We start from the raw sequence: 26278 nt of genomic DNA, 5'->3' as shown, positions 1-26278 counted from the left end.
CAGAAAGCTGGGAGCACAGAGATTAAGGGACTTGCTCCAGTTCATTCAGCATGTACTTGACAGAGATATGATTGATTCTAGACAAACACTTCCAAGGTCCATGTACACTTAACTCTGCTTTACTGAAACATGGATTCCACTTCTGCAGTCATAAAAAGGGAACATGTCACGTCCACATGTCCGTCTGCTATTTATACCTTTAATCCTGGTCTACAAATGAGGTTAACTCAATTGTGCATCAAAGCTTTCTGCTGAGGATGGAAATAGAAAATAAGGGAATAATATAGAAACTTAGAGAAAGTCAGACAAAATGGCTATTAAATGACTTTTTGGGAAAAATGTCACTTAGCCTTTATAGATGAACTAAATAATAATGTCTGTTTACTAGGTGAGGTACCTGGAGAGTCTGGGAGGGCATAACCACCATCCTCCAGTTATATACATTCTATGAAGTACCATAATAGGAGCAAAGGAATTTTAGGATTGGATTTTGAGTTCAGAAGTATTGTAATTGGGGAGTTGAGGGGGAGAGTAAGCAGAGGTGCAGAGGAAGTTTGATGGAGTGTGGTGTAGACTGTGGGCTACTTGGTGGTGGGAAACTCTGGTGACCGACCTGAGGAGAGACATCCTATATTGTGAAAAAATATCTATTTAAAATACACTAAAGTATAGATCAAAAGGGATCACTCCTGTCCAATAGGAATTCACAACCAAAGTATGAATTTGAAAACAATGAATGGGAAATGGTGCTGTGAATCTGGAGATCCTGGCATGTTGTCACAATTTCAGTAGCAGTAAATTTCAAGAGAAACTGTCCATAAATTTAGTGTCCCCGCAGTACATCTCAGTGGCGTTGAGAGAATTACCCCATCACATCCTAGTGAATTTAGTTAAGGAAAGACGTGTGTGACTCGATTTGCTTGGTGCAGGGAGAGACCGTCTGATTCTGCCATATTTTGACATTGCTCCTCAGATGCATTTTCTGTGGCATTTCTGTGAAGATTGGGCAAGAGTATGAAAGCAGTGATGAGAAACCATTCAGCAATAACAACGTTCATCATCCTGGGGTTGACCAGTGACCCACAGCTAGAGATTTTGGTTTTTGTCTTTCTGTTTATCACATACATGTTGAGCGTGATGGGGAATGTGACCATCATTGTTCTTGTCTTCGTGGATGCACATTTAAAAACTGCTATGTACTTCTTTCTGCAAAATTTCTCTTTCTTGGAAGTCTCATACACTAGTGCCTGTGTCCCTGTCTACCTGTACATGATATCAAGTGGGGACAAGACCATGACCATCAAAGCCTGCTTTACCCAAATCTTTTTTGCTCTTCTGTTTGGAGCCACAGAGTTTTTCCTGTTGGCGGTGATGTCGTACGACCGCTACGTGGCCATCTGCAAGCCCCTGCATTATGTGACCATCATGAACAGCAGGGTCTGCAGGAATCTCATATTCTGCTGCTGGGTATGTGGCTTCTTGATCGTCCTCCCACCCCTCAGCCTGGCCCTCCATCTGGAATTCTGTGGCTTTGTTATCGACCATTTTTTCTGCGATGCTTCCCCCATACTGAAGAATTCCTGTTCAGATACGTGGTTGATAGAGCAGCTGGTTATAGTCAGTGCTGTGCTGACTTTCATGCCAACCCTGGCGTGTGTGGTTCTGTCCTACATATACATCATTAGGATGATCCTGAGGTTGCCTTCCATGCAGCAAAGAAAAAAAGCCTTTTCCACCTGTTCTTCTCACATGATGGTGGTCTCCATTTCGTATGGCAGCTGCATATTTATGTATATCAAACCCTCAGCTAAGGATGAAGTGGCCATTAATAAGGCAGTTTCTCTGCTGATAATATCTGTTGCTCCCTTATTGAATCCTTTCATTTACTCCCTGAGAAATAAACAAGTAAAGCAGTCTTTCCATGATTCCCTCCGAAGACTTGCATTTCTTTCAAGGAAATAGTAGATTATCAAATTGGGAATTTAAGTTAAAGAAAAAAATGTTGTCTGCTTATGGATAGATATTTAGCAGGGGAGTTGTATATTATAATATGAGGAATAATAGAGTTGGGTATAAAGTCTGGGAAGGAACTCTGCCGTAGCCAGTATTATGCAGATTCATGTTTCTCTATTAAAATTTCTGTGTCTTCCTAACCTATATTTCAATCAGTTCTTTTTAATCTTCTCAAATATGCACTGGTCATTATAGGCAGTGTTGTGTCTATTTTGTTCATGTCAGTGCTTTCCCCTCCCTGCAACATAGCCTCTGTTTTCTTTCCCAGAGCATAAGCACATCAATTTTTTGGAAATCTAAAGCTTCCTTCATCTTCAACCCTATCTTATTGATGCCTCACAGTAAATGTATGGTTTTCATGTAATAATAATAATAATACAGTTTACCTCTTGTAAGCTGTATTTGTGAATATATATGCAAAAATGTCGTTAAACAAAAATGTAATCCAATAGTCTTTTGTGGTAATTGATAGATTTCTGAATAATTCTTCCAAATAGACCTAGCAAAACCTGCTAAAACCCAAAATAATTGATTTGAAGACCTCAAATTATGATGAAACAGTGAGGACCAGAGCGACTAGGATGTGGAAAGGGTGAAAATGTGGAAGGTAAAACTGATTGTAAGTATCCGCATTTGCTCTTGAGGCCGTGTTCAGATTCCCAGTTGAGAAGGCCTAGAGACAACTGCACATCTTTATTACTTTCCCAATCAGATAACGTAGCTCATTTCCTTTGCGTTTTAACCTTAGCTGGCTCTCTGACTCCATTTTCACTATTAAAATGTGGCAGAAATGAAGTTATGTGACTTTAGATAGGTCGTTCGAACTTGTACCTTCCACCTTCTCTTTTGGAACAATGTTCCTGAGGAATCCAGGAGTCACATGAGAACTCAAACACCCCGAGATTGCTTTGCATGAGGAAGCTGAATAGTTTTGCAGAGCGGCTGTGTGGAGAGCGACACCTGGTCAGCCCCGGCTCATCTAGCCTCTCCCTGGGGGGATGCCTGACTGAGAACATTCTGGACATTAGTTCTGTTGAGTCTTCACACGCCTCCAGGTCCTGTTACCAATGGTTGTAACTAAGGAGACTTGTGTGAGAAAAACCCTTTACCTCCATCCTTTCCTCGGACTAAGAGAGATGAAAAATGATTTAATGCATTAAAATTTGAGATATGCTACAAACAACAGATAGTAAAAAAATAGGGTACAGGGATAGTGCTTTGCCTGGACAGGGGTGAGAAAAGCACCATGAAGTCTTGCTGGTGTAGAGAGGCTAAGCGACAATTATTGTTTATTTGAGAGACCTGACGCCTGAAATTGTGCCATGAGGTGAATGAAAAATCTTCAAGCTTTGGAATTTTGCGTTTTTTCTTCTGTATGTCTGCATGGATAGCATATTTCAAAAAGTTCCCATAAGCAACTTAACCCTTTCCAATTTAGAATAAAAAGTGAATCATAGGTAGCTTGAGCCCCAGTAAAAATACGTTGTATTTTCAAAGAGTGTGATGTGAATGAGAGACGTGTACACACATAAATATGCTTCTTGCACCCCACGCCGTGTCCTGTGACCCCTTCTCTTTGCCTGTTCCTCAGGGGCACCTTCAGAGCAAGCTGATCATGGTCAGTAGAGGACATACTTATTACTCTCAGCGATATCTGAAACCAAACAACTGTAATAATTTTTACTTCTGGATGTTATAGTTTCTATGATTTTCTCCCCCATGTTTACACTATTTTGTACATTAATTTTTCTATATTAAATGTAAATATGTGTGTACTGTCAATAAGAAGGCTGTTCTCATTGAATTGCACAACCATTGTAAACACTAGTAAGGAAGACTGGATATCTGATTTACTTTTGTAATCTTTCTTCCTAGGCTTGGACTAAAATTGCTATCATTGCATCTTTTTCTCTCCCAGGACATTGCCCCTATGGGTGCCTGCCCTGGTGATTTTTTTTTCTCAAGCTAAATTACATTTTAAGTTAATTAGACACTTTTGAATCACTGCCTCCAAGGACTTTTGTAGTCACTTGTCTTCACACCTTTGCAGATAAGGGAAATAGAGTCACGGGGGTTCTGCCCAGAGAAAGCCAGAACACTCTTTCAGAGTCAGAGAAGCATCTTAACCACTCCTTGTCCTCTGAAATTTTATCTTCCTTTCAGCTACCCAGAGTCCATGGATCTGTTTCCTTATTTCAATAAGATTGGCGTTTCTTCTAAATTCAGAAGCCATGTACACATATATATGTGATGAATATACTAGGAATACGGGACTAGAAATGCTTTCAGATGATCTTGCTTCTAGATGTGTTTTTCACAGTGAGGTTCTCTAAGGTCATTTGAGTTATGGCTTCCAGGTGAAACAATATTGAAGGTAAGCACTGGAATGTTTTTAAGTCAGGTATGTTTTAATATGGAATTTATAGAGAAGGTATTTGTGATTGTTTTATTCCAGTGAAACATGAATTGTAAATTTTAATATTGTTTGTTTTTGATAGTCATCGAGTCAGTCACTTTCAGATTATTTATAGGTACACAAACCATTTTGTAGATTGAAAATGTGGCAGAACTAATTGTGTGGTTATAGAATTGGTGCAATCCCATATAGAGTGGTTGATGGACATAAAGATAAGACCTTACTAATCTGTCTCTCTACCATTTCTTCTCTCCCTTTATCTACCCCTCTCTCTCATTTATTATCTATCTACTAATATCCCATCACTCTCAGTGACCAATAGGAAACATTCCATTTTCTAAATCCCACTCTTTCAGTGTCAGCATCACCTACTTGCAAACTTTTTGTCCACAGAGCTGGGTTAATGTCCCTTTTCCTATCAGGGTGTCTGTAACTGGCAGATTCCTGCAGTGCCTCCGTGCCGGGCAATGCTACTACTCACCTCACAAAGACAAAGTTCTTCACTTTCTCATCTCACGGCTCATATAATTACATCACAGACATTTGTGGGTATATTAAAGCAGAGTCAAAGTCAAAAAACAAGCTAATTTGTCTTGCGAGAAGATCCTTCTTTGTATTTCTTTATTACAGTGCTTGAAGACCTAGAAGAGTGTGGTTCCATAGAAATATAGTGTAAATGCATTTGCAGTTTCAAAAATCTGTGATCCTGCACAGAAATGGTAAAAAGAAATAGGTGAGCTTAATTTTCATAGAAGAGTTTATTGAACTTCATAGATGCAAAATATTCTCATATCCTTTAGCAAGTTTTCAGTATAAAATTATAGGTGGTAACTTCATTATGTAATTGTCTTTCAAGTCTTGAAAATGAAGTGTATTTCAGAGTATTAGCACATCTCAATATGGACCAGGCGAACTCAAGTGGCCAGTGTCCATGTAGCTAGTAGCTCTATGTGGGCACTGGTGGCCAGATCACTGAATAAAGACAGCAAAGAGTTGAATATATGAATGTCATTTATTAGGTTACTTTAAGAGCAACTGTTGTGTTGCTATTTCTCGGACTCTAAGTTAGCAGGTGGTTGGGTATTAGTGTTCACATCACTTTGAAGAAAAACTGAACAGGTAGAAATTGTGCCAAAAGAGGTCGGTTATCTGTATGGTGGATATGACCTTTTATTTTTGAATACGTAGTCATGTCCTTGTAAAGTCAAACCAATGTAAAGGGTATACTTGTAGATGTTCACGTTTTATTAATGTGTTTATTCTTTTTTTTACTAAAGGGAAACACCAGAGTATGTTTTCTGATGGATCTGGAAATGTGGAAGACTTTGACTATGCAGGAAAGACAGAGTGGGGGTGTGGAGGGTGAGATACTTTCTGTAGAATTAAGAGCCTCCTTGAGATGAAAAGAGATTGGCTTCAGAAAATAAGATTTATAGCAAATATGTGTATGATATTAACATGTGGTAAGTGTTATCATAAGCATGTTACATAGATTATTTCATTGAAAACTCCTGGCAACGCTGCAGTGTCCTATTTCCAATATCCCCATTTTACAGAACAGGAAGCTGGGAGCACAGAGATTAAGGGACTTGCTCCAGTTCATTCAGCATGTACTTGACAGAGATATGATTGATTCTAGATAAACACTTCCAAGGTCCATGTACACTTAACTCTGCTTTACTGAAACATGGATTCTACTTCTGCAGTCATAAAAAGGGAACATGTCATGTCCGCATGTCTGTCTGCTATTTATACCTTTAATCCTGGTCTACAAATGAGGTTAACTCAATTGTGCATCAAAGCTTTCTGCTGAGGATGGAAATAGAAAACAAGGGAATAATATAGAAAGTTAGAGAATGTCAGACAAAATGGCTATCAAATGACTTTTTGGGAAAAATGTAACTTGGCCTTTATATATGAACTAAATAATGTCTGTTTACTTGGTGAGCTCTCTGGAGAGTCTGGGAGGGCATAACCACCATCCTCCAGTTATATGCATTCTATCAAGTACTATAATAGGAGCAAAGGAATTTTAGGATTGAGCTTTTGAGTTCAGAAGTATTGTATTGGGGAGTTGAGGGGGAGAGTAAGCAGAGGTGCAGAGGAAGTTTGATGGAGTGTGGTGGAGACTGTGGGCTACTTGGTGGTGGGAAACTCTGGTGACCGACCTGAGGAGAGACATCCTATATTGTGAAAAAATATCTATTTAAAATACACTAAAAACACCTGAAAAGTTTTGTAATTGAGAGACTATCCCATAAAGTATAGATCAAAAGGGATCACTCCTGTCCAATAGGAATTCACAACCAAAGTATGAATTTGAAAACAATGAATGGGAAATGGTGCTGTGAATCTGGAGATCCTGGCATGTTGTCACAATTTCAGTAGCAGTAAATTTCAAGAGAAACTGTCCATAAATTTAGTGTCCCCGCAGTACATCTCAGTGGCGTTGAGAGAATTACCCCATCACATCCTAGTGAATTTAGTTAAGGAAAGACATGTGTGTGACTCGATTTGCTTGGTGCAGGGAGAGACCGTCTGATTCTGCCATATTTTGACATTGCTCCTCAGATGCATTTTCTGTGGCATTTCTGTGAAGATTGGGCAAGAGTACGAAAGCAGTGATGAGAAACCATTCAGCAATAACAACGTTCATCATCCTGGGGTTGACCAGTGACCCACAGCTAGAGATTTTGGTTTTTGTCTTTCTGTTTATCACATACATGTTGAGCGTGATGGGGAATGTGACCATCATTGTTCTTGTCTTCGTGGATGCACATTTAAAAACTGCTATGTACTTCTTTCTGCAAAATTTCTCTTTCTTGGAAGTCTCATACACTAGTGCCTGTGTCCCTGTCTACCTGTACATGATATCAAGTGGGGACAAGACCATGACCATCAAAGCCTGCTTTACCCAGATCTTTTTTGTCGTCCTGTGTGGAGCCACAGAGTTTTTCCTGTTGGCGGTGATGTCGTACGACCGCTACGTGGCCATCTGCAAGCCCTTGCATTACGTGACCATCATGAACAGCAGGGTGTGCAGGATTCTCATATTCTGCTGCTGGGTGTTTGGCTTCCTGATCATCCTCCCATCCCTCAGCCTGGCCCTCCATCTGGAATTCTGTGGCTTTGTTATCGACCATTTTTTCTGCGATGCTTCCCCCATACTGAAGAATTCCTGTTCAGATACGTGGTTGATAGAGCAGCTGGTTATAGTCAATGCTGTGTTGACCTTCATAATTACCCTGTTCTGTGTGGGTCTGTCCTATGTATACATCATTAGGATGATCCTGAGGTTGCCTTCCATGCAGCAAAGAAAAAAAGCCTTTTCTACCTGTTCTTCCCACATGATCGTGGTCTCCATGATGTATGGCAGCTGCATTTTTATGTATATTAAACCCTCAGCTAAGGATGAAGTGGCCATTAATAAGGCAGTTTCTCTCCTGATAGTATCTGTTGCTCCCTTATTGAATCCTTTCATTTACTCCCTGAGAAATAAACAAGTAAAGCAGTCTTTCCATGACACCCTCAGAAGACTTGCATTACTTTCAAGGAAATAGTAGTTTATCAAATTGGGAATTTAAGTTAAAGAAAAAAAAATTTGTCTGCTTATGGAAAGATATGTAGCAGGGGAGTTGTATATTCTCATAATATGAGGAATAAAAGAGTTGGGCATAAAGTCTAGGAAGGAACTCTGCCAGAGCCAGTATTATGCAGATTCATGTTTCTCTATTAAAATTTCTGTTTCTTCCTAACCTACATTTCAATCAGTTCTTATTAATTTTCTCAAATATGCACTTGTCATTATAGGTAGTGTTGTGTTTATTCTGTTCATGTCAGTGCTTTCCCCTCCCTGCAACATAGCCTCTGTTTTCTTTCCAAGAGCATAAGCACACCAATTTTTAGGAAATCTAAAGTTTCCTTCATCTTCAACCCTATCTTATTGATGCCTCACAGTAAATGTATGGTTTTCATGTAATAATAATAATAATACAGTTTACCTCTTGTAATCTGTATTTGTGAATATATATGCAAAAATGTCGTTAAACAAAAATGTAATCCAATAGTCTTTTGTGGTAATTGATAGATTTCTGAATAATTCTTCCAAATAGACCTAGCAAAACCTGCTAAAACCCAAAATAATTGATTTGAAGACCTCAAATTATGATGAAACAGTGAGGACCAGAGCGACTAGAATGTGGAAAGGGTGAAAGTGTGGAAGGTAAAACTGATTGTAAGTATCCGCATTTGCTCTTGAGGCCGCGTTCAGATTCCCAGTTGAGAAGGCCTAGAGACAACTGCACATCTTTATTACTTTCCCAATCAGATAACGTAGCTCATTTCCTTTGCGTTTTAACCTTAGCTGGCTCTCTGACTCCATTTTCACTATTAAAATGTGGCAGAAATGAAGTTATGTGACTTTAGATAGGTCGTTAGAACTTGTACCTTCCACCTTCTCTTTTGGAACAATGTTCCTGAGGAATCCAGGGAGTCACATGAGAACTCAAACACCCCGAGATTGCTTTGCATGAGGAAGCTGAATAGTTTTGCAGAGTGGCTGTGTGGAGAGCGACACCTGGTCAGCCCCGGCTCATCTAGTCTCTCCCTGGGGGGATGCCTGACTGAGAACATTCTGGACATTAGTTCAGTTGAGTCTTCACGCGCCTCCACGTCCTGTTACCAATGGTTGTAACTAAGGAGACTTGTGTGAGAAAAACCCTTTACCTCCATCCTTTCCTAGGACTAAGAGAGATGAAAAATGATTTAATGCATTAAAATTTGAGATATGCTACAAACAACAGATAGTAAAAAAATAGGGTACAGGGATAGTGCTTTGCCTGGACAGGGGTGAGAAGGGCACCATGAAGTCTTGCTGGTGTAGAGAGGCTAAGCGACAATTATTGTTTATTTGAGAGACCTGACGCCTGAAATTGTGCCATGAGGTGAATGAAAAATCTTCAAGCTTTGGAATTTTGCGTTTTTTCTTCTGTATGTCTGCATGGATAGCATATTTCAAAAAGTTCCCACCAGCAACTTAACCCTTTCCAATTTAGAATAAAAAGTGAATCAAAGGTAGCTTGAGCCCCAGTAAAAATACGTTGTATTTTCAAAGAGTGTGATGTGAATGAGAGACGTGTACACACATAAATATGCTTCTTGCACCCCACGCCGTGTCCTGTGACCCCTTCTCTTTGCCTGTTCCTCAGGCGCACCTTCATAGCAAGCTGATCATGGTCAGTAGAGGACATAGTTATTTCTCTCAGCGATATCTGAATCCAAACAACTGTAATAATTTTTACTTCTGGATGTTATAGTTTCTATGATTTTCTCCCCCATGTTTACACTATTTTGTACATTAATTTTTCTATATTAAATGTAAATATGTGTGTACTGTCAATAAGAAGGCTGTTCTCATTGAATTGCACAACCATTGTAAACACTAGTAAGGAAGACTGGATATCTGATTTACTTTTGTAATCTTTCTTCCTAGGCTTGGACTAAAATTGCTATCATTGCATCTTTTTCTCTCCCAGGACATTGCCCCTATGGGTGCCTGCCCTGGTGATTTTTTTTTTCTCAAGCTAAATTACATTTTAAGTTAATTAGACACTTTTGAATCACTGCCTCCAAGGACTTTTTTAGTCACTTGTCTTCACACCTTTGCAGATAAGGGAAATAGAGTCACGGGGGTTCTGCCCAGAGAAAGCCAGAACACTCTTTCAGAGTCAGAGAAGCATCTTAACCACTCCTTGTCCTCTGAAATTTTATCTTCCTTTCAGCTACCCAGAGTCCATGGATCTGTTTCCTTATTTCAATAAGATTGGCGTTTCTTCTAAATTCAGAAGCCATGTACACATATATATGTGATGAATATACTAGGAATACGGGACTAGAAATGCTTTCAGATGATCTTGCTTCTAGATGTGTTTTTCACAGTGAGGTTCTCTAAGGTCATTTGAGTTATGGCTTCCAGGTGAAACAATATTGAAGGTAAGCACTGGAATGTTTTTAAGTCAGGTATGTTTTAATATGGAATTTATAGAGAAGGTATTTGTGATTGTTTTATTCCAGTGAAACATGAATTTAAATTTTAATATTGTTTGTTTTTGATAGTCATTGAGTCAGTCACCTTCAGATTATTTATAGGCACACAAACCATTTTGTAGATTGAAAATGTGGCAGAACTAATTTTGTGGTTATAGAATTGGTGCAATCCCATATAGAGTGGTTGATGGACATAAAGATAAGACCTTACTAATCTGTCTCTCTACCATTTCTTCTCTCCCTTTATCTACCCCTCTCTCTCATTTATTATCTATCTACTAATATCCCATCACTCTCAGTGACCAATAGGAAACATTCCATTTTCTAAATCCCACTCTTTCAGTGTCAGCATCACCTACTTGCAAACTTTTTGTCCACAGAGCTGGGTTAATGTCCCTTTTCCTATCAGGGTGTCTGTAACTGGCAGATTCCTGCAGTGCCTCTGCGCTGGGGCAGCTGCTAGTACTCATCTCACAAAGAAAAAGGTCTTCACTTTCTCATCTCACGGCTCATATAATTACATCACAGACATTTGTGGGTATATTAAAGCAGAGTCAAAGTCAGAAAACAAGCTAATTTGTCTTGTGAGAAGATCTTTCTTTTTTATTTCCTTATATTACAGAGCTTGAAGACCTAGAAGAGTGTGGTCCCATAGAAATATAGTGTAAATGCATTTGCAGTTTCAAAAATCTGTGATCCTGCATAGAAATGGTAAAAAGAAATAGGTGAGCTTAATTTTCATAGAAGAGTTTATTTAACTTCATAGATGCAAAATATTCTCATATCCTTTAGCAAGTTTTCAGTATAAAATTATAGGTGGTAACTTCATTATGTAATTGTCTTTCAAGTCTTGAAAATGAAGTGTATTTCAGAGTATTAGCACATCTCAATATGGACCAGGCGAACTCAAGTGGCCAGTGTCCATGTAGCTAGTAGCTCTATGTGGGCACTGGTGGCCAGATCACTGAATAAAGACAGCAAAGAGTTGAATATATGAATGTCATTTATTAGGTTACTTCAAGAGCAACTGTTGTGTTGCTATTTCTCGGACTCTAAGTTAGCAGGTGGTTGGGTATTAGTGTTCACATCACTTTGAAGAAAAACTGAACAGGTAGAAATTGTGCCAAAAGAGGTCGGTTATCTGCATGGTGGATATGACCTTTTATTTTTGAATACGTAGTCATGTCCTTGTAAAGTCAAACCAATGTAAATGGTATACTTGTAGATGTGTCACGTTTTATTAATGTGTTTATTCTTTTTTTTTTTTTTACTAAAGGGAAACACCAGAGTATGTTTTCTGATGGATCTGGAAATGTGGAAGACTTTGACTATGCAGGAAAGACAGAGTGGGGGTGTGGAGGGTGAGATACTTTCTGTAGAATTAAGAGCCTCCTTGAGATGAAAAGAGATTGGCTTCAGAAAATAAGATTTATAGCAAATATGTGTATGATATTAACGTGTGGTAAGTGTTATCATAAGCATGTTACATAGATTATTTCATTGAAAACTCCTGGCAACGCTGCAGTGTCCTATTTCCAATATCCCCATTTTACAGAACAGGAAGCTGGGAGCACAGAGATTAAGGGACTTGCTCCAGTTCATTCAGCATGTACTTGACAGAGATATGATTGATTCTAGACAAACACTTCCAAGGTCCATGTACACTTAACTCTGCTTTACTGAAACATGGATTCCACTTCTGCAGTCATAAAAAGGGAACATGTCATGTCCGCATGTCTGTCTGCTATTTATACCTTTAATCCTGGTCTACAAATGAGGTTAACTCAATTGTGCATCAAAGCTTTCTGCTGAGGATGAAAATAGAAAATAAGGGAATAATATAGAAACTTAGAGAAAGTCAGACAAAATGGCTATCAAATGACTTTTTGGGAAAAATGTAACTTGGCCTTTATAGGTGAACTAAATAATAATGTCTGTTTACTAGGTGAGGTACCTGGAGAGTCTGGGAGGGCATAACCACCATCCTCCAGTTATATACATTCTATGAAGTACCATAATAGGAGCAAAGGAATTTTAGGATGGGATTTTGAGTTCAGAAGAATTGTAATTGGGGAGTTGAGGGGGAGAGTAAGCAGAGGTGCAGAGGAAGTTTGATGGAGTGTGGTGGAGACTGTGGGCTACTTGATGGTGGGAAACTCTGGTGACCGACCTGAGGAGAGACATACTATATTGTGAAAAAAAAATCTATTTAAAATACACTAAAAACACCTGAAAAGTTTTGTAATTGAGAGACTATCCCATAAAGTATAGATCAAAAGCGATCACTCCTGTCCAATAGGAATTCACAACCAAAGTATGAATTTGAAAACAATGAATGGGAAATGGTGCTGTGAATCTGGAGATCCTGGCATGTTGTCACAATTTCAGTAGCAGTAATTTTCAAGAGAAACTGTCCGTAAATTTAGTGTCCCCGCAGTACATCTCAGTGGCGTTGAGAGAATTACCCCATCACATCCCAGTGCATCTAGTTAAGGAAAGACATGTGTGTGACTCGATTTGCTTGGTGTAGGGAGAGACTGTCTGATTCTGCCATATTTTGACATTGCTCCTCAGATGCATTTTCTGTGGCATTTCTGTGAAGATTGGGCAAGAGTATGAAAGCAGTGATGAGAAACCATTCAGCAATAACAACGTTCATCATCCTGGGGTTGACCAGTGACCCACAGCTAGAGATTTTGGTTTTTGTCTTTCTGTTTATCACATACATGTTGAGCGTGATGGGGAATGTGACCATCATTGTTCTTGTCTTCGTGGATGCACATTTAAAAACTGCTATGTACTTCTTTCTGCAAAATTTCTCTTTCTTTGAAGTCTCATACACTAGTGCCTGTGTCCCTGTCTACCTGTACATGATATCAAGTGGGGACAAGACCATGACCATCGAAGCCTGCTTTACCCAAATCTTTTTTGCTGTTCTGTTTGGAGCCACAGAGTTTTTCCTGTTGGCGGTGATGTCATACGACCGCTACGTGGCCATCTGCAAGCCCCTGCATTATGTGACCATCATGAACAGCAGGGTCTGCAGGATTCTCATAGTCTGCTGCTGGGTATGTGGCTTCCTGATCGTCCTCCCACCCCTCAGCCTGGCCCTCCATCTGGAATTCTGTGGCTTTGTTATCGACCATTTTTTCTGCGATGCTTCCCCCATACTGAAGAATTCCTGTTCAGATACGTGGTTGATAGAACATCTGGTTATAGTCAGTGCTGTGTTGACCCTCATAATGACCCTGGCGTGTGTGGTTCTGTCTTACATATACATCATTAGGATGATCCTGAGGTTGCCTTCCCTGCAGCAAAGAAAAAAAGCCTTTTCTACCTGTTCTTCTCACATGATGGTGGTCTCCATCTCGTATGGCAGCTGCATATTTATGTATATCAAACCCTCAGCTAAGGATGAAGTGGCCATTAATAAGGCAGTTTCTCTGCTGATAATATCTGTTGCTCCCTTATTGAATCCTTTCATTTACTCCCTGAGAAATAAACAAGTAAAGCAGTCTTTCCATGATTCCCTCCGAAGACTTGCATTTCTTTCAAGGAAATAGTAGATTATCAAATTGGGAATTTAAGTTAAAGAAAAAAAATGTTGTCTGCTTATGGATAGATATTTAGCAGGGGAGTTGTATATTATAATATGAGGAATAATAGAGTTGGGTATAAAGTCTGGGAAGGAACTCTGCCGGAGCCAGTATTATGCAGATTCATGTTTCTCTATTAAAATTTCTGTGTCTTCCTAACCTATATTTCAATCAGTTCTTTTTAATCTTCTCAAATATGCACTGGTCATTATAGGCAGTGAAGTGTCTATTCTGTTCATGTCAGTGCTTTTCCCCTCCCTGCAACATAGCCTCTGTTTTCTTTCCCAGAGCATAAGCACATCAATTTTTTGGAAATCTAAAGCTTCCTTCATCTTCAACCCTATCTTATTGATGCCTCACAGTAAATGTATGGTTTTCATGTAATAATAATAATAATACAGTTTACCTCTTGTAATCTGTATTTGTGAATATATATGCAAAAATGTCGTTAAACAAAAATGTAATCCAATAGTCTTTTGTGGTAATTGATAGATTTCTGAATAATTCTTCCAAATAGACCTAGCAAAACCTGCTAAAACCCAAAATAATTGATTTGAAGACCTCAAATTATGATGAAACAGTGAGGACCAGAGCGACTAGGATGTGGAAAGGGTGAAAATGTGGAAGGTAAAACTGATTGTAAGTATCCGCATTTGCTCTTGAGGCCGTGTTCAGATTCCCAGTTGAGAAGGCCTAGAGACAACTGCACATCTTTATTACTTTCCCAATCAGATAACATAGCTCATTTCCTTTGCGTTTTAACCTTAGCTGGCTCTCTGACTCCATTTTCACTATTAAAATGTGGCAGAAATGAAGTTATGTGACTTTTGATAGGTCGTTAGAACTTGTACCTTCCACCTTCTCTTTTGGAACTATGTTCCTGAGGAATCCAGGGAGTCACATGAGAACTCAAACACCCCGAGATTGTTTTTCCATGAGGAAGCTGAATAGTTTTGCAGAGCGGCTGTGTGGAGAGCGACACCTGGTCAGCCCCGGCTCATCTAGCCTCTCCCTGGGGTGATGCCTGACTGAGAACATTCTGGACATTAGTTCAGTTGAGTCTTCACGCGCCTCCAGTTCCTGTTACCAATGGTTGTAACTAAGGAGACTTGTGTGAGAAAAGCCCTTTACCGCCATCCTTTCCTAGAACTAAGAGAGATGAAAAATGATTTAATGCATTACAATTTGAGATATGCTACAAACAACAGATATTAAAAAAATAGGGTACAGGGATAGTGCTTTGCCTGGACAGTTGTGAGAAGGGCACCATGAAGTCTTGCTGGTGTAGAGAGGCTAAGGGACAATTATTGTTTATTTGAGAGACCTGACTCCTGAAATTGTGTCATGAGGTGAATGAAAAATCTTCAAGCTTTGGAATTTTGCGTTTTTTCTTCTGTATGTCTGCATGGATAGTATATTTCAAAAAGTTCCCACCAGCAACTTAACCCTTTCCAATTTAGAATAAAAAGTGAATCAAAGGTAACTAGAGCCCCAGTAAAAATATGTTGTATTTTCAAAGAGTGTGATGTGAATGAGAGACGTGTATACACATAAATATGCTTCTTGCACCCCACGCCGTGTCCTGTGACCCCTTCTCTTTGCCTGTTTTTCAGGGGCACCTTCATAGCAAGCTGATCATGGTCAGTAGAGGACATAGTTATTTCTCTCAGCGATATCTGAAACCAAACCACAATAATAATGTTTACTTCTGGATGTTATAGTTTCTATGATTTTCTCCCTTATGTTTACACTATTTTGTATATTAATTTTTCTATATTAAATGTAAATATGTGTGTACTGTCAATAAGAAGGCTGTTCTCATTGAATTGCACAACCAGTGCAAACACTAATAAGGAAGACTGGATATCTGATTTATTTTTGTAATCTTTCTTCCTAGGCTTGGACTAAAATTGCTATCATTGCATCTTTTTCTCTCCCAGGACATTGCCCCTATGGGTGCCTGTCCCAGTGTTTTTTTTTTCAAGCTAAATTACATTTTAAGTTAATTAGACACTTTTGAATCACTGCCTCCAAGGATTTTTTTAGTCACTGTCTTCACACCTGTTGCAAATAAGGGAAACAGAGTCACCAGTGTTCTGGCCAGAGAAAACCAGAACACTCTATTTTGCAGAGTCAGAGAAGCTTCCCTTTCCCGGGAAATTTTATCTTCTTGTCCTCTGAAATTTTATCTTCCTTTCAGCTACCCAGAGTACATGGATCTATTTCCTAGTTTTCAATTAGATTGGTGTTTCTTCTAAATTCAGAAGCCATGTAGGTATATGTATGTGATGATCTTGTTTTTTATCACTGTGAGGTTCTCTAAGGTCATTTGAGTTATGGTTTCCAGGTGAAACAATATTAAAGGTGTTCACTGGAATGTTTTTAAGTCAGGTATGTTTTAATATGTAATTTATAGAGAAGGTATTTGTGATTATGTTTTATTCCAATGAAATATATAAATTGTAAATTTTAATATTGTTTGTTTTTGATAGTTCATTGAGTGTCAGTCACTTTCAGATTATATATAGAGCATACGAACCTATTCATAGACTGAAAATGTGGCAGAACTAATTTTGTTGATTATAGAATTGGTGCAATCCCATGTAGAGTAGTTGATGGACATAAAGATAAGACCTTACTAATCTGTCTCTACTGTTTCTTCTCTCCCTTAATCTACCTCCCTCTCTCATTTATGTATTATCTATCTACTAATATCCCATCTATCTCAATGACCAATAGGAAACATTCCATTTTCTAAATATCCCCCCTTTTCAGTATCAGTATCACCTACTTGCAGGCTTTTTGTCCACAGAGCCGGCTTAATGTCCCTTTTCCTATCAGGGTGTCTGTAACTGGCAGAGTCCTGCAGTGCCCCTGCACTGGGGCAGCTGCTACTACTCACCTCACAAAGACAAAGGTCTTTGCTTTCTCATCTCACAGCTCATATAATTACATCATAGACATTTGTAGGTACATTCAAACAGTGTGAAAGTCAGAAAAGAAGCTAATTTGTCTTGTGAAAATATCCTTATTTTTATTTCCTTATATTAAAGAGCTTGAAGACGTAGAAGAGTATGGTGCCATAGAAATATAGTGTAAATTTTTTGCAGTTTCAAAAACCTATGATCTTGCACAGAAATGGTAAAAAGAAACAGGTGATCTTAATTTTCATAGAATATTTTATTTAAATCCATGGATGCAAAATACTAACATATACCTGAACATGTTTTCGGTATGAAATTGTAGGTGGTAACTTCATTATGTAATTGTCTTCCAAGTCTTGAAAATGAAGTTTATTTCAGAGTATTACACATCTCAATATGGACCAGCCAATCTCAAGTGGCCAATATCCATGTTGCTAGTAGCTCTGTGTGGGCGCTGGCGCCGGATCACTGAATAAAGACAGCAAAGAGTTGAATACATGAATGTCATTCAGTAGGTTACTTTAAGAGCAACTGTTGTGTTGCTATTGCTCAGACTCTGAGTTACCAGGTTGTTGGGTATTAGTGTTCACATCACTTTGAAGATAAAACTGAGCAGGTAGAAATTGTGTCCAAAGAGATCAATTATCTGCTTGGTGGATATGACCTTTTATTTTTGAATACATAGATTCATGTCCTTCTAAGGTCAGACCTATGTAAAGGGTGTACTTGTAGTTGTGTCATTTCTTTTTGTTTTTAGATATGTCATTTCTTAATAGCACGTCTATCATTTTTTGTTATTAAAGGGAAACACCAGAGAATGTTTTCTGATGGATCTGGAAATGTGGAAGATTGTCTATGCAAGAAAGACAGAGTGAGGGTGTGGAGTGTGAGATCCTGTCTGTAGAGGTGAGAGCCTTCTTGAGATGACAAGAGATTGGCTTCAGAAAATAAGAAGACTTATAGCCAATATGTGTATGATATTAATGTGTGGTAAGTGTTATCATAAGCATGTTACATAGTTTATTTCATTGAAACCTCCTGGCAACCCTGCAGTGTCCTATTCCCATTATCCCCATTTTACAGAACAGGAAGCTGGGAGCACAGAGAGACTGAGGGACTTGCTCCAGGTCATTCAGCTTGTACTTGACAAAGATATCATTGATTCTAGACAAACATTTCCAAGGTCCATGTACACTTAATTCTGCTTTGCTGAAATACAGATTCCACTTCTGTGGTCATAAGAAGGGAACCATGTTATGTCTGCATGTCCGTCAGCTATTTATACGTTTCAATCCTGGTCTACAAATGAGATTAACTTAATTGTGCATCAAAGCTTTCTGCTGAGGATGGAAATAGAAAACAAGGGAATAATATAGAAACTTAGAGAAAGTCAGACAAAATGGCTATCAAATGACTTTTTGGGAAAAATGTAACTTGGCCTTTATATATGAACTAAATAATGTCTGTTTACTAGGTGAGGTATCTGGAGAGTGTGGGAGGGCGTAACCACCATCCTCCAGTTATATGTATTCCATGAAGTACCATAATAGGAGCAATGGAATTTTAGGTTTGAGCTTTTGAGTTCAGAAGTATTGTAATGGGGGAGTTTAGAGGGAGAGTAAGCAGAGGTGCGGAGGAAGTTTGATGGAGTGTGGTGTAGACTGTGGGCTACTTGGTGGGAAACTCTAGTGACCGACCTGAGGAGAGACATCCTATATTGTGAAAAAAAAAATCTATTTAAAAAACACTAAAAACACATGAAAAGTTTTGTAATTGAGAGACTATCCCATAAAGTATAGATCAAAAGGATCACTCCCGTCCAATAGGAATTCACAACCAAAGTATGAATTTGAAAACAATGAATTGGAAATGGTGCTGTGAATCTGGAGATCCAAGTATGTTGTCACAATTTCAGTAGCAGTAAATTTCAAGAGAAACTGTCCATAAATTTAGTGTCCCCGCAGTACATCGCAGTGGTGTTGAGGGAATTACCCCATCACATCCCAGTGCATCTAGTTAAGGAAAGACATGTGTGTGACTGGACTTGCTTGGTGCAGGGAGAGACTGTCTGATTCTGTCGTATTTTGACATTGCTCCTCAGATGCATTTTCTGTGCCATTTCTGTGAAGATTGGGCAAGAGTATGAAAGCAGTGATGAGAAACCATTCAGCAATAACAACGTTCATCATCCTGGGGTTGACCAGTGACCCACAGCTAGAGATTTTGGCTTTTATCTTTCTGTTTATCACATACGTGTTGAGCGTGATGGGGAATGTGACCATCATTGTTCTTGTCTTCGTGGATGCGCATTTAAAAACTGCTATGTACTTCTTTCTGCAAAATTTCTCTTTCTTGGAAGTCTCATACACTAGTGCCTGTGTTCCTGTCTACCTGTACATGATATCAAGTGGGGACAAGACCATGACCATCAAAGCCTGCTTTACTCAAATCTTTTTTGTCGTCCTCTGTGGAGCCACAGAGTTTTTCCTGTTGGCGGTGATGTCGTACGACCGCTACGTGGCCATCTGCAAGCCCCTGCATTACGTGACCATCATGAACAGCAGGGTCTGCAGGATTCTCACAGTCTGCTGCTGGGTGTGTGGCTTCCTGATCGTCCTCCCACCCCTCAGCCTGGCCCTCCATCTGGAATTCTGTGGCTTTGTTATCGACCATTTTTTCTGCGATGCTTCCCCCATACTGAAGAATTCCTGTTCAGATACGTGGTTGATAGAGCAGCTGGTTATAGTCAGTGCTGTGTTGACCTTCATAATGACCCTGTTGTGTGTGGTTCTGTCCTACATATACATCATTAGGATGATCCTGAGGTTGCCTTCCATGCAGCAAAGAAAAAAAGCCTTTTCTACCTGTTCTTCCCACATGATCGTGGTCTCCATGATGTATGGCAGCTGCATTTTTATGTATATCAAACCCTCAGCTAAGGATGAAGTGGCCATTAATAAGGCAGTTTCTCTGCTGATTGTATCTGTTGCTCCCTTATTGAATCCTTTCATTTACTCCCTGAGAAATAAACAAGTAAAGCAGTCTTTCCATGATTCCCTCCGAAGACTTGCATTTCTTTCAAGGAAATAGTAGATTATCAAATTGGGAATTTAAGTTAAAGAAAAAAATGTTGTCTGCTTATGGATAGATATTTAGCAGGGGAGTTGTATATTCTCATAATATGAGGAATAATAGAGTTGGGTATTAAGTCTGGGAAGGAACTCTGCCGGAGCCAGTATTATGCAGATTCGTGTTTCTCTATTAAAATTTCTGTGTCTTCCTAACCTATATTTCAATCAGTTTTTTTTAATCTTCTCAAATATGCACTGGTCATTATAGGCAGTGAAGTGTCTATTCTGTTCATGTCAGTGCTTTTCCCCTCCCTGCAACATAGCCTCTGTTTTCTTTCCAAGAGCATAAGCACACCAATTTTTTGGAAATCTAAAGCTTCCTTCATCTTCAACCCTATCTTATTGATGCCTCACATTAAATGTATGGTTTTCATGGAATAATAATAATAATAATAATAATAATAATAATACTGTTTACCTCTTATAATGTGTATTTGTGAATATATATGCAAAAATGTCGTTAAACAAAAATGTAATCCAATAGTCTTTTGTGGTAATTGATAGATTTCTGAATAATTCTTCCAAATAGACCTAGCAAAACCTGCTAAAACCCAAAATAATTGATTTGAAGACCTCAAATTATGATGAAACAGTGAGGACCAGAGCGACTAGGATGTGGAAAGGGTGAAAATGTGGAAGGTAAAACTGATTGTAAGTATCCGCATTTGCTCTTGAGGCCGTGTTCAGATTCCCAGTTGAGAAGGCCTAGAGACAACTGCACATCTTTATTACTTTCCCAATCAGATAACGTAGCTCATTTCCTTTGCGTTTTAACCTTAGCTGGCTCTCTGACTCCATTTTCACTATTAAAATGTGGCAGAAATGAAGTTATGTGACTTTAGATAGGTCGTTAGAACTTGTACCTTCCACCTTCTCTTTTTTTTATAATATGCACATTTATTCAATTTAGTAAACAATATTTTTATAGATTTTAGATGCATAATTATTAAATTTATTTTATTTTATTTTTTTAAAATAATAATTTTATTTTTATATTCCCCCATACAATTGCAAATGCCCCATTCTGACCCCAATCCTTCCCCTCCCGCCCCCACCCCCCAAAAAGTGTCTCTGGTTCATAGTTTTTTGTTGATTTTGTTTTGCACTTTCTTATATTCATTTTCCTGGTCCCTTATTTAAGTTTTCTAGATTCCTGCTATGAGTGAGACCATCCGGTATTTTTCTTTTTCTTTTTGGCTTATTTCGCTGAGCATGATCCCTTCCAGCGCCATCCATGTTGCTGCAAATTGCATGTGTTTATCTTTTTTGAATGCTGAGTAATATTCCATGGTGTATATGTACCACATCTTCTTGATCCAGTCATCTATTTTTGGGCATTTGGGTTGTTTCCAAAGCTTAGCTATTGTAAACAGTGCTGCTATAAACACAGGGGTGCAGGTGCCCTTTGGAATTGATGTTTCTGTGTCCTTTGGGTAAATCCCTAGGAGTGGAATTGCTGGATCCTATGGAAGCTCTATGTTTAGTAGGTCCAGAAATCTCCACACAGCTCTCCATAGTGGTTGGACCAGTTTGCACTCCCACCAACAGTGCAGAAGAGTTCCTTTTTCTCCACACCCTCGCCAACATTTGTTGTTGCTAGTTTTTTTCATATGTGCCATTCTCACTGGTGTAAGATGGTATCTCATGGTAGTTTTGATTTGCATTTCCCTGATGACAAGTGATGTTGAACATTTTTTCATATGTCTGTTGGCCATTTGCATTTCCTCTTCAGAGAAGTTTCTTTTTAGCTCTTCTGCCCATTTTTTGACTGGATTATTTTCTTTGTTGTTGCTGAGTCTCATCAGCTCTTTGCAGATTTTTGTGATCAGTCCTTTATCATTAGTGTTGGGTGCAAAAATGTTCTCCCAGTTGGTGGGGTTTCTCTTTGTTTTTGTTATTGTCTCTTTTGCTGTGCAGAAGCTCTTTAATTTGATGTAGTCCCAGCTGTTTATCTTTGTCTTCACTATCACTGCTTTGGGTGATGTGTCTGTAAAGATGTCTTTGATGTGCAAATCCCGTAGTGTTTCGCCTATATTTCCTTCTATGTATTTTATGGTTTCAGGTCTTATGTCTAGTTCTTTAATCCATTTTGAGTTGATTTTTGTGTATGGTGTGAGGTAGTGGTCAAGCTTCATTCTTTTGCATGTAGCGACCCAGTTTTCCCCGCACCATTTATTGAACAAACTTTCTTTGCTCCAATGCATAGTCTTTGCTCCTTTGTCAAAGATTAGTTGACCATAAATCTGTGGGTTTATTTCTCCTTCCACCTTCTCTTTTGGAACAATGTTCCTGAGGAATCCAGGAGTCACATGAGAACTCAAACACCCCGAGATTGCTTTGCATGAGGAAGCTGAATAGTTTTGCAGAGCGGCTGTGTAGAGAGCGACACCCGGGTCATCTAGCCTCTCCCTGTGGGGATGCCTGACTGAGAACATTCTGGACATTAGTTCAGTTGAGTCTTCACACGCCTCCACGTCCTGTTACCAATGGTTGTAACTAAGGAGACTTGTGTGAGAAAAGCCCTTACTGCCATCCTTTCCTAGAATTAAGAGAGATGAAAAATGATTTAATGCATTAAAATTTGAGATATGCTACAAACAACAGATATTAAAAAAATAGGGTACAGGGATAGTGCTTTGCCTGGACAGGGGTGTGAAGGGCACCATGAAGTCTTGCTGGTGTAGGAAGGTTAAGCGACAATTATTGGATATTTGAGGGACCTGACGCCTGAAATTGTGCCATGAGGTGAATGAAAAATCTTTAAGCTTTGGAATTCTGCATTTTTTCTTCTGTATGTCTGCATGGATAGTATATTTCAAAAAGTTCCCACAAGCAACTTAACGTTTCCAATTTAGAATAAAAAGTGAATCAAAGGTAACTTGAGCCCCAGTAAAAATATGTTGTATTTTCAAAGAGTGTGATGTGAATGAGAGACGTGTACACACATAAATATGCTTCTTGCACCCTACACCGTGTCCTGTGACCTCTTCTCTTTGCCTGTTCCTCACGGGCACCTTCATAGTAAGCTGATCAGGGCTAGTAGAGGACGTACTTACTACTCTCAGTGATATCTGAAACCAAACAACAATAATAATCTTTACTTCCGGATGTTATAGTTTCTATGATTTTCTCCCCCACATTTACACTATTTTGTGTATTAATTTTTCTATATTAAATGTAAGTATGTGTGTACTGTAAACAGGAATGCTGTCCTCGTTGAATTGCACAACCAGTGTAAACACTAGTAAGGAAGACTGGATATCTGATTTATTTTTGTAATCTTTCTTCCTAGGCTTGGACTAAAATTGCTATCATTGCATCTTTTTCTCTCCCAGGACATTGCCCCTATGGGTGCCTGCCCCGGTGATTTTTTTTTTTTCAAGCTAAATTACATTTTAAGTTAATTAGACACTTTTGAATCACTGCCTCTGAGGACTTTTTTAGTCACTTGTCTTCACACCTGTTGCAGATAAGGGAAACAGAGTCACGGGGGTTCTGCCCAGAGAAAACCAGAACACTCTTTCACAGAGTCAGAGAAGCTTCTTAACCACTCCTTGTCCTCTGAAATTTTATCTTCCTTTCAGCTACCCAGAGTACATGGATCTATTTCCTAATTTTTAAGTAGATTGGCGTTTCTTCTAAATTCAGAAGCCATGTAGGTATATGTATGTGATGATCTTGTTTTTTTCATTGTGAGGTTCTCTAAGGTCATTTGAGTTATGGTTTCCAGGTGAAACAATATTAAAGGTGTTCACTGGAATGTTTTTAAGTCAGGTATGTTTTAATATGTAATTTATAGAGAAGGTATTTGTGATTGTTTTATTCCAGTGAAATATATAAATTGTAAATTTTAATATTGTATGTTTTTGATAGTTCATTGAGTGTCAGTCACTTTCAGATTATACATAGAGCATAGGAACCTATTCATAGACTGAAAATGTGGCAGAACTAATTTTGTTGATTATAGAATTGGTACAATCCCAGGTAGAGTAGTTGATGGACATAAAGATAAGACCATACTAATCTGTCTCTCTACTGTTTCTTCTCTCCCTTTATCTACCTCCCTCTCTCATTTATGTATTATCTATCTACTAATATCCCATCTATCTCAATGACCAATAGGAAACATTCCATTTTCTAAATATCCCCCCTCTTCCAGTATCAGTATCACCTACTTGCAAGCTGGTGTCTGTAACAGGCGGAGTCCTGCAGTGCCTCTGCACTGGGGCAGCTGCTACTACTCACCTCACAAAGACAAAGGTCTTTGCTTTCTCATCTCACAGCTCATATAATTACATCATAGACATTTGTAGGTACATTCAAACAGTGTGAAAGTCAGAAAAGAAGCTAATTTGTCTTGTGAAAAGATCCTTATTTTTTATCCTTATATTAAAGAGCTTGAAGACCTAGAGGTATGGCGCCATAGAAATAAAGTGTAATTTTTTTGCAGTTTCAAAAACCTGTGATCTTGCACAGAAATGGTAAAAAGAAATAGGTGAGCTTAATTTTCTTTTCTTTTTTTTTAGTATTTTATTTATTTATTTTTTAATTTTTTTTAATAAATTTTATTTTTATATTCCCCATACAATTGCAACCCCCTTATTTTGACCCCAATCCTTCCCCTCCCGCCCTCTACCCACCATAGAGTGTCTCTGATTCATAGTTTTTTGTTGATTTTGATTTTCACTTTCTTATAGTTCTTCTTTTTCCTGGTCCCTTCTTTAAGTTTTCTAGATTCCTGCTATGAGTGAGACCATCCGGTATTTTTTTTTTTTTTTTTTCTTTTTGGCTTATTTCGCTGAGCATGATCCCTTCCAGCTCCATCCAAGTTGCTGCAAATTGCATGTGTTTTTCTTTTTTGAATGCTGAGTAATATTCCATGGTATATATGTACCACATCTTCTTGATCCAGTCATCTATTTTTGGGCATTTGGGTTGTTTCCAAAGGTGAGCTTAATTTTCATAGAATATTTTATTTAAATCCATGGATGCAAAATTCTAACATATACCTGAACATGTTTTCAGTATGAAATTGTAGGTGGTAACTTCATTATGTAATTGTCTTCCAGATCTTGAAAATGAAGTTTATTTCAGAGTATTACACATCTCAATTTGGACCAGCCAATCTCAAGTGGCCAATATCCATGTTGCTAGTAGCTCTGGGTGGGCGCTGGCGGCCGGATCACTGAATAAAGACAGCAAAGAGTTGAATATATGAATGTCATTCAGTAGGTTACTTTAAGAGCAACTGTTGTGTTGCTATTGCTCAGACTCTGAGTTACCAGGTTGTTGGGTATTAGTGTTCACATCACTTTGAAGATAAAACTGAGCAGGTAGAAATTGTGTCCAAAGAGGTCAATTATCTGCTTGGTGGATATGACCTTTTATTTTTGAATACATAGATTCATGTCCTTCTAAGGTCAGACCTATGTAAAGGGTGTACTTGTAGTTGTGTCATTTCTTTTTGTTTTTAGATATGTCATTTCTTAATAGCACGTCTATCATTTTTTGTTATTAAAGGGAAACACCAGAGAATGTTTTCTGATGGATCTGGAAATGTGGAAGACATTGTCTATGCAAGAAAGACAGAGTGAGGTTGTGGAGTGTGAGATCCTGTCTGTAGAGGTGAGAGCCTTCTTGAGATGACAAGAGATTGGCTTCAGAAAATAAGAAGACTTATAGCCAATATGTGTATGATATTAATGTGTGGTAAGTGTTATCATAAGCATGTTACATAGTTTATTTCATTGAAACCTCCTGGCAACCCTGCAGTGTCCTATTCCCATTATCCCCATTTTACAGAACAGAAAGCTGGGAGCACAGACAGATTGAGGGACTTGCTCCAGGTCATTCAGCTTGTACTTGACAAAGATATCATTGATTCTAGACAAACATTTCCAAGGTCCATGTACACTAAATTCTGCTTTGCTGAAATACAGATTCCACTTCTGCGGTCATAAGAAGGGAACCATGTTATGTCTGCATGTCCGTCAGCTATTTATACGTTTCAATCCTGGTCTACAAATGAGATTAACTTAATTGTGCATCAAAGCTTTCTGCTGAGGATGGAAATAGAAAATAAGGGAATAATATAGAAACTTAGAGAAAGTCAGACAAAATGGCTATCAAATGACTTTTTGGGAAAAATGTAAC

General features: G+C 38.6%; 4 protein-coding genes across 5 annotated transcripts in view; all 4 read left to right on the top strand.

The window, feature by feature from the left end:
* The window catches only part of LOC311184950 (olfactory receptor 6C2-like), a gene marked incomplete at both ends in the record, with an annotated part of 39486 nt that extends 19402 nt beyond the window's left edge, over positions 1-20084 (top strand). The window contains one exon of one of the 2 annotated variants that reach the window (XM_084255285.1): positions 19293-20084. In XM_084255285.1, the coding sequence (XP_084111411.1) occupies positions 19293-20084 (792 nt within the window). Of the gene's footprint in view, positions 1-19106 lie in introns of those variants that run through there. The other variant, XM_084255284.1, reaches the window with a different exon arrangement.
* On the top strand, positions 1015-1962 carry LOC311184948 (olfactory receptor 6C2-like; the record flags this gene model as incomplete). Its single annotated transcript, XM_084255282.1, has 1 exon — positions 1015-1962. One exon carries the CDS (start codon positions 1015-1017, stop codon positions 1960-1962), a length of 948 nt encoding a protein of 315 aa, XP_084111408.1.
* On the top strand, positions 7054-7989 carry LOC311184980 (olfactory receptor 6C2-like; the record flags this gene model as incomplete). The annotated part of the gene is made up of 1 exon (XM_084255315.1): positions 7054-7989. One exon carries the CDS (start codon positions 7054-7056, stop codon positions 7987-7989), a length of 936 nt encoding a protein of 311 aa, XP_084111441.1.
* LOC311184668 (olfactory receptor 6C2-like) lies at positions 13090-14037 on the top strand (the record flags this gene model as incomplete). Its single annotated transcript, XM_084254852.1, has 1 exon — positions 13090-14037. The coding sequence occupies one exon, from the start codon at positions 13090-13092 to the stop codon at positions 14035-14037; it is 948 nt and encodes a 315-aa protein (XP_084110978.1).
* Positions 20085-26278: the final 6194 nt, after the last annotated feature.

Source organism: Talpa europaea (assembly GCF_964194135.1).
Source record: "Talpa europaea genome assembly, chromosome: 15".
NCBI classification, from domain to species: Eukaryota; Metazoa; Chordata; class Mammalia; order Eulipotyphla; family Talpidae; genus Talpa; species Talpa europaea.
The sequence above is the reverse complement of the archived record's forward strand: the minus strand, read 5'-3'. Positions and strand labels throughout refer to the sequence as shown.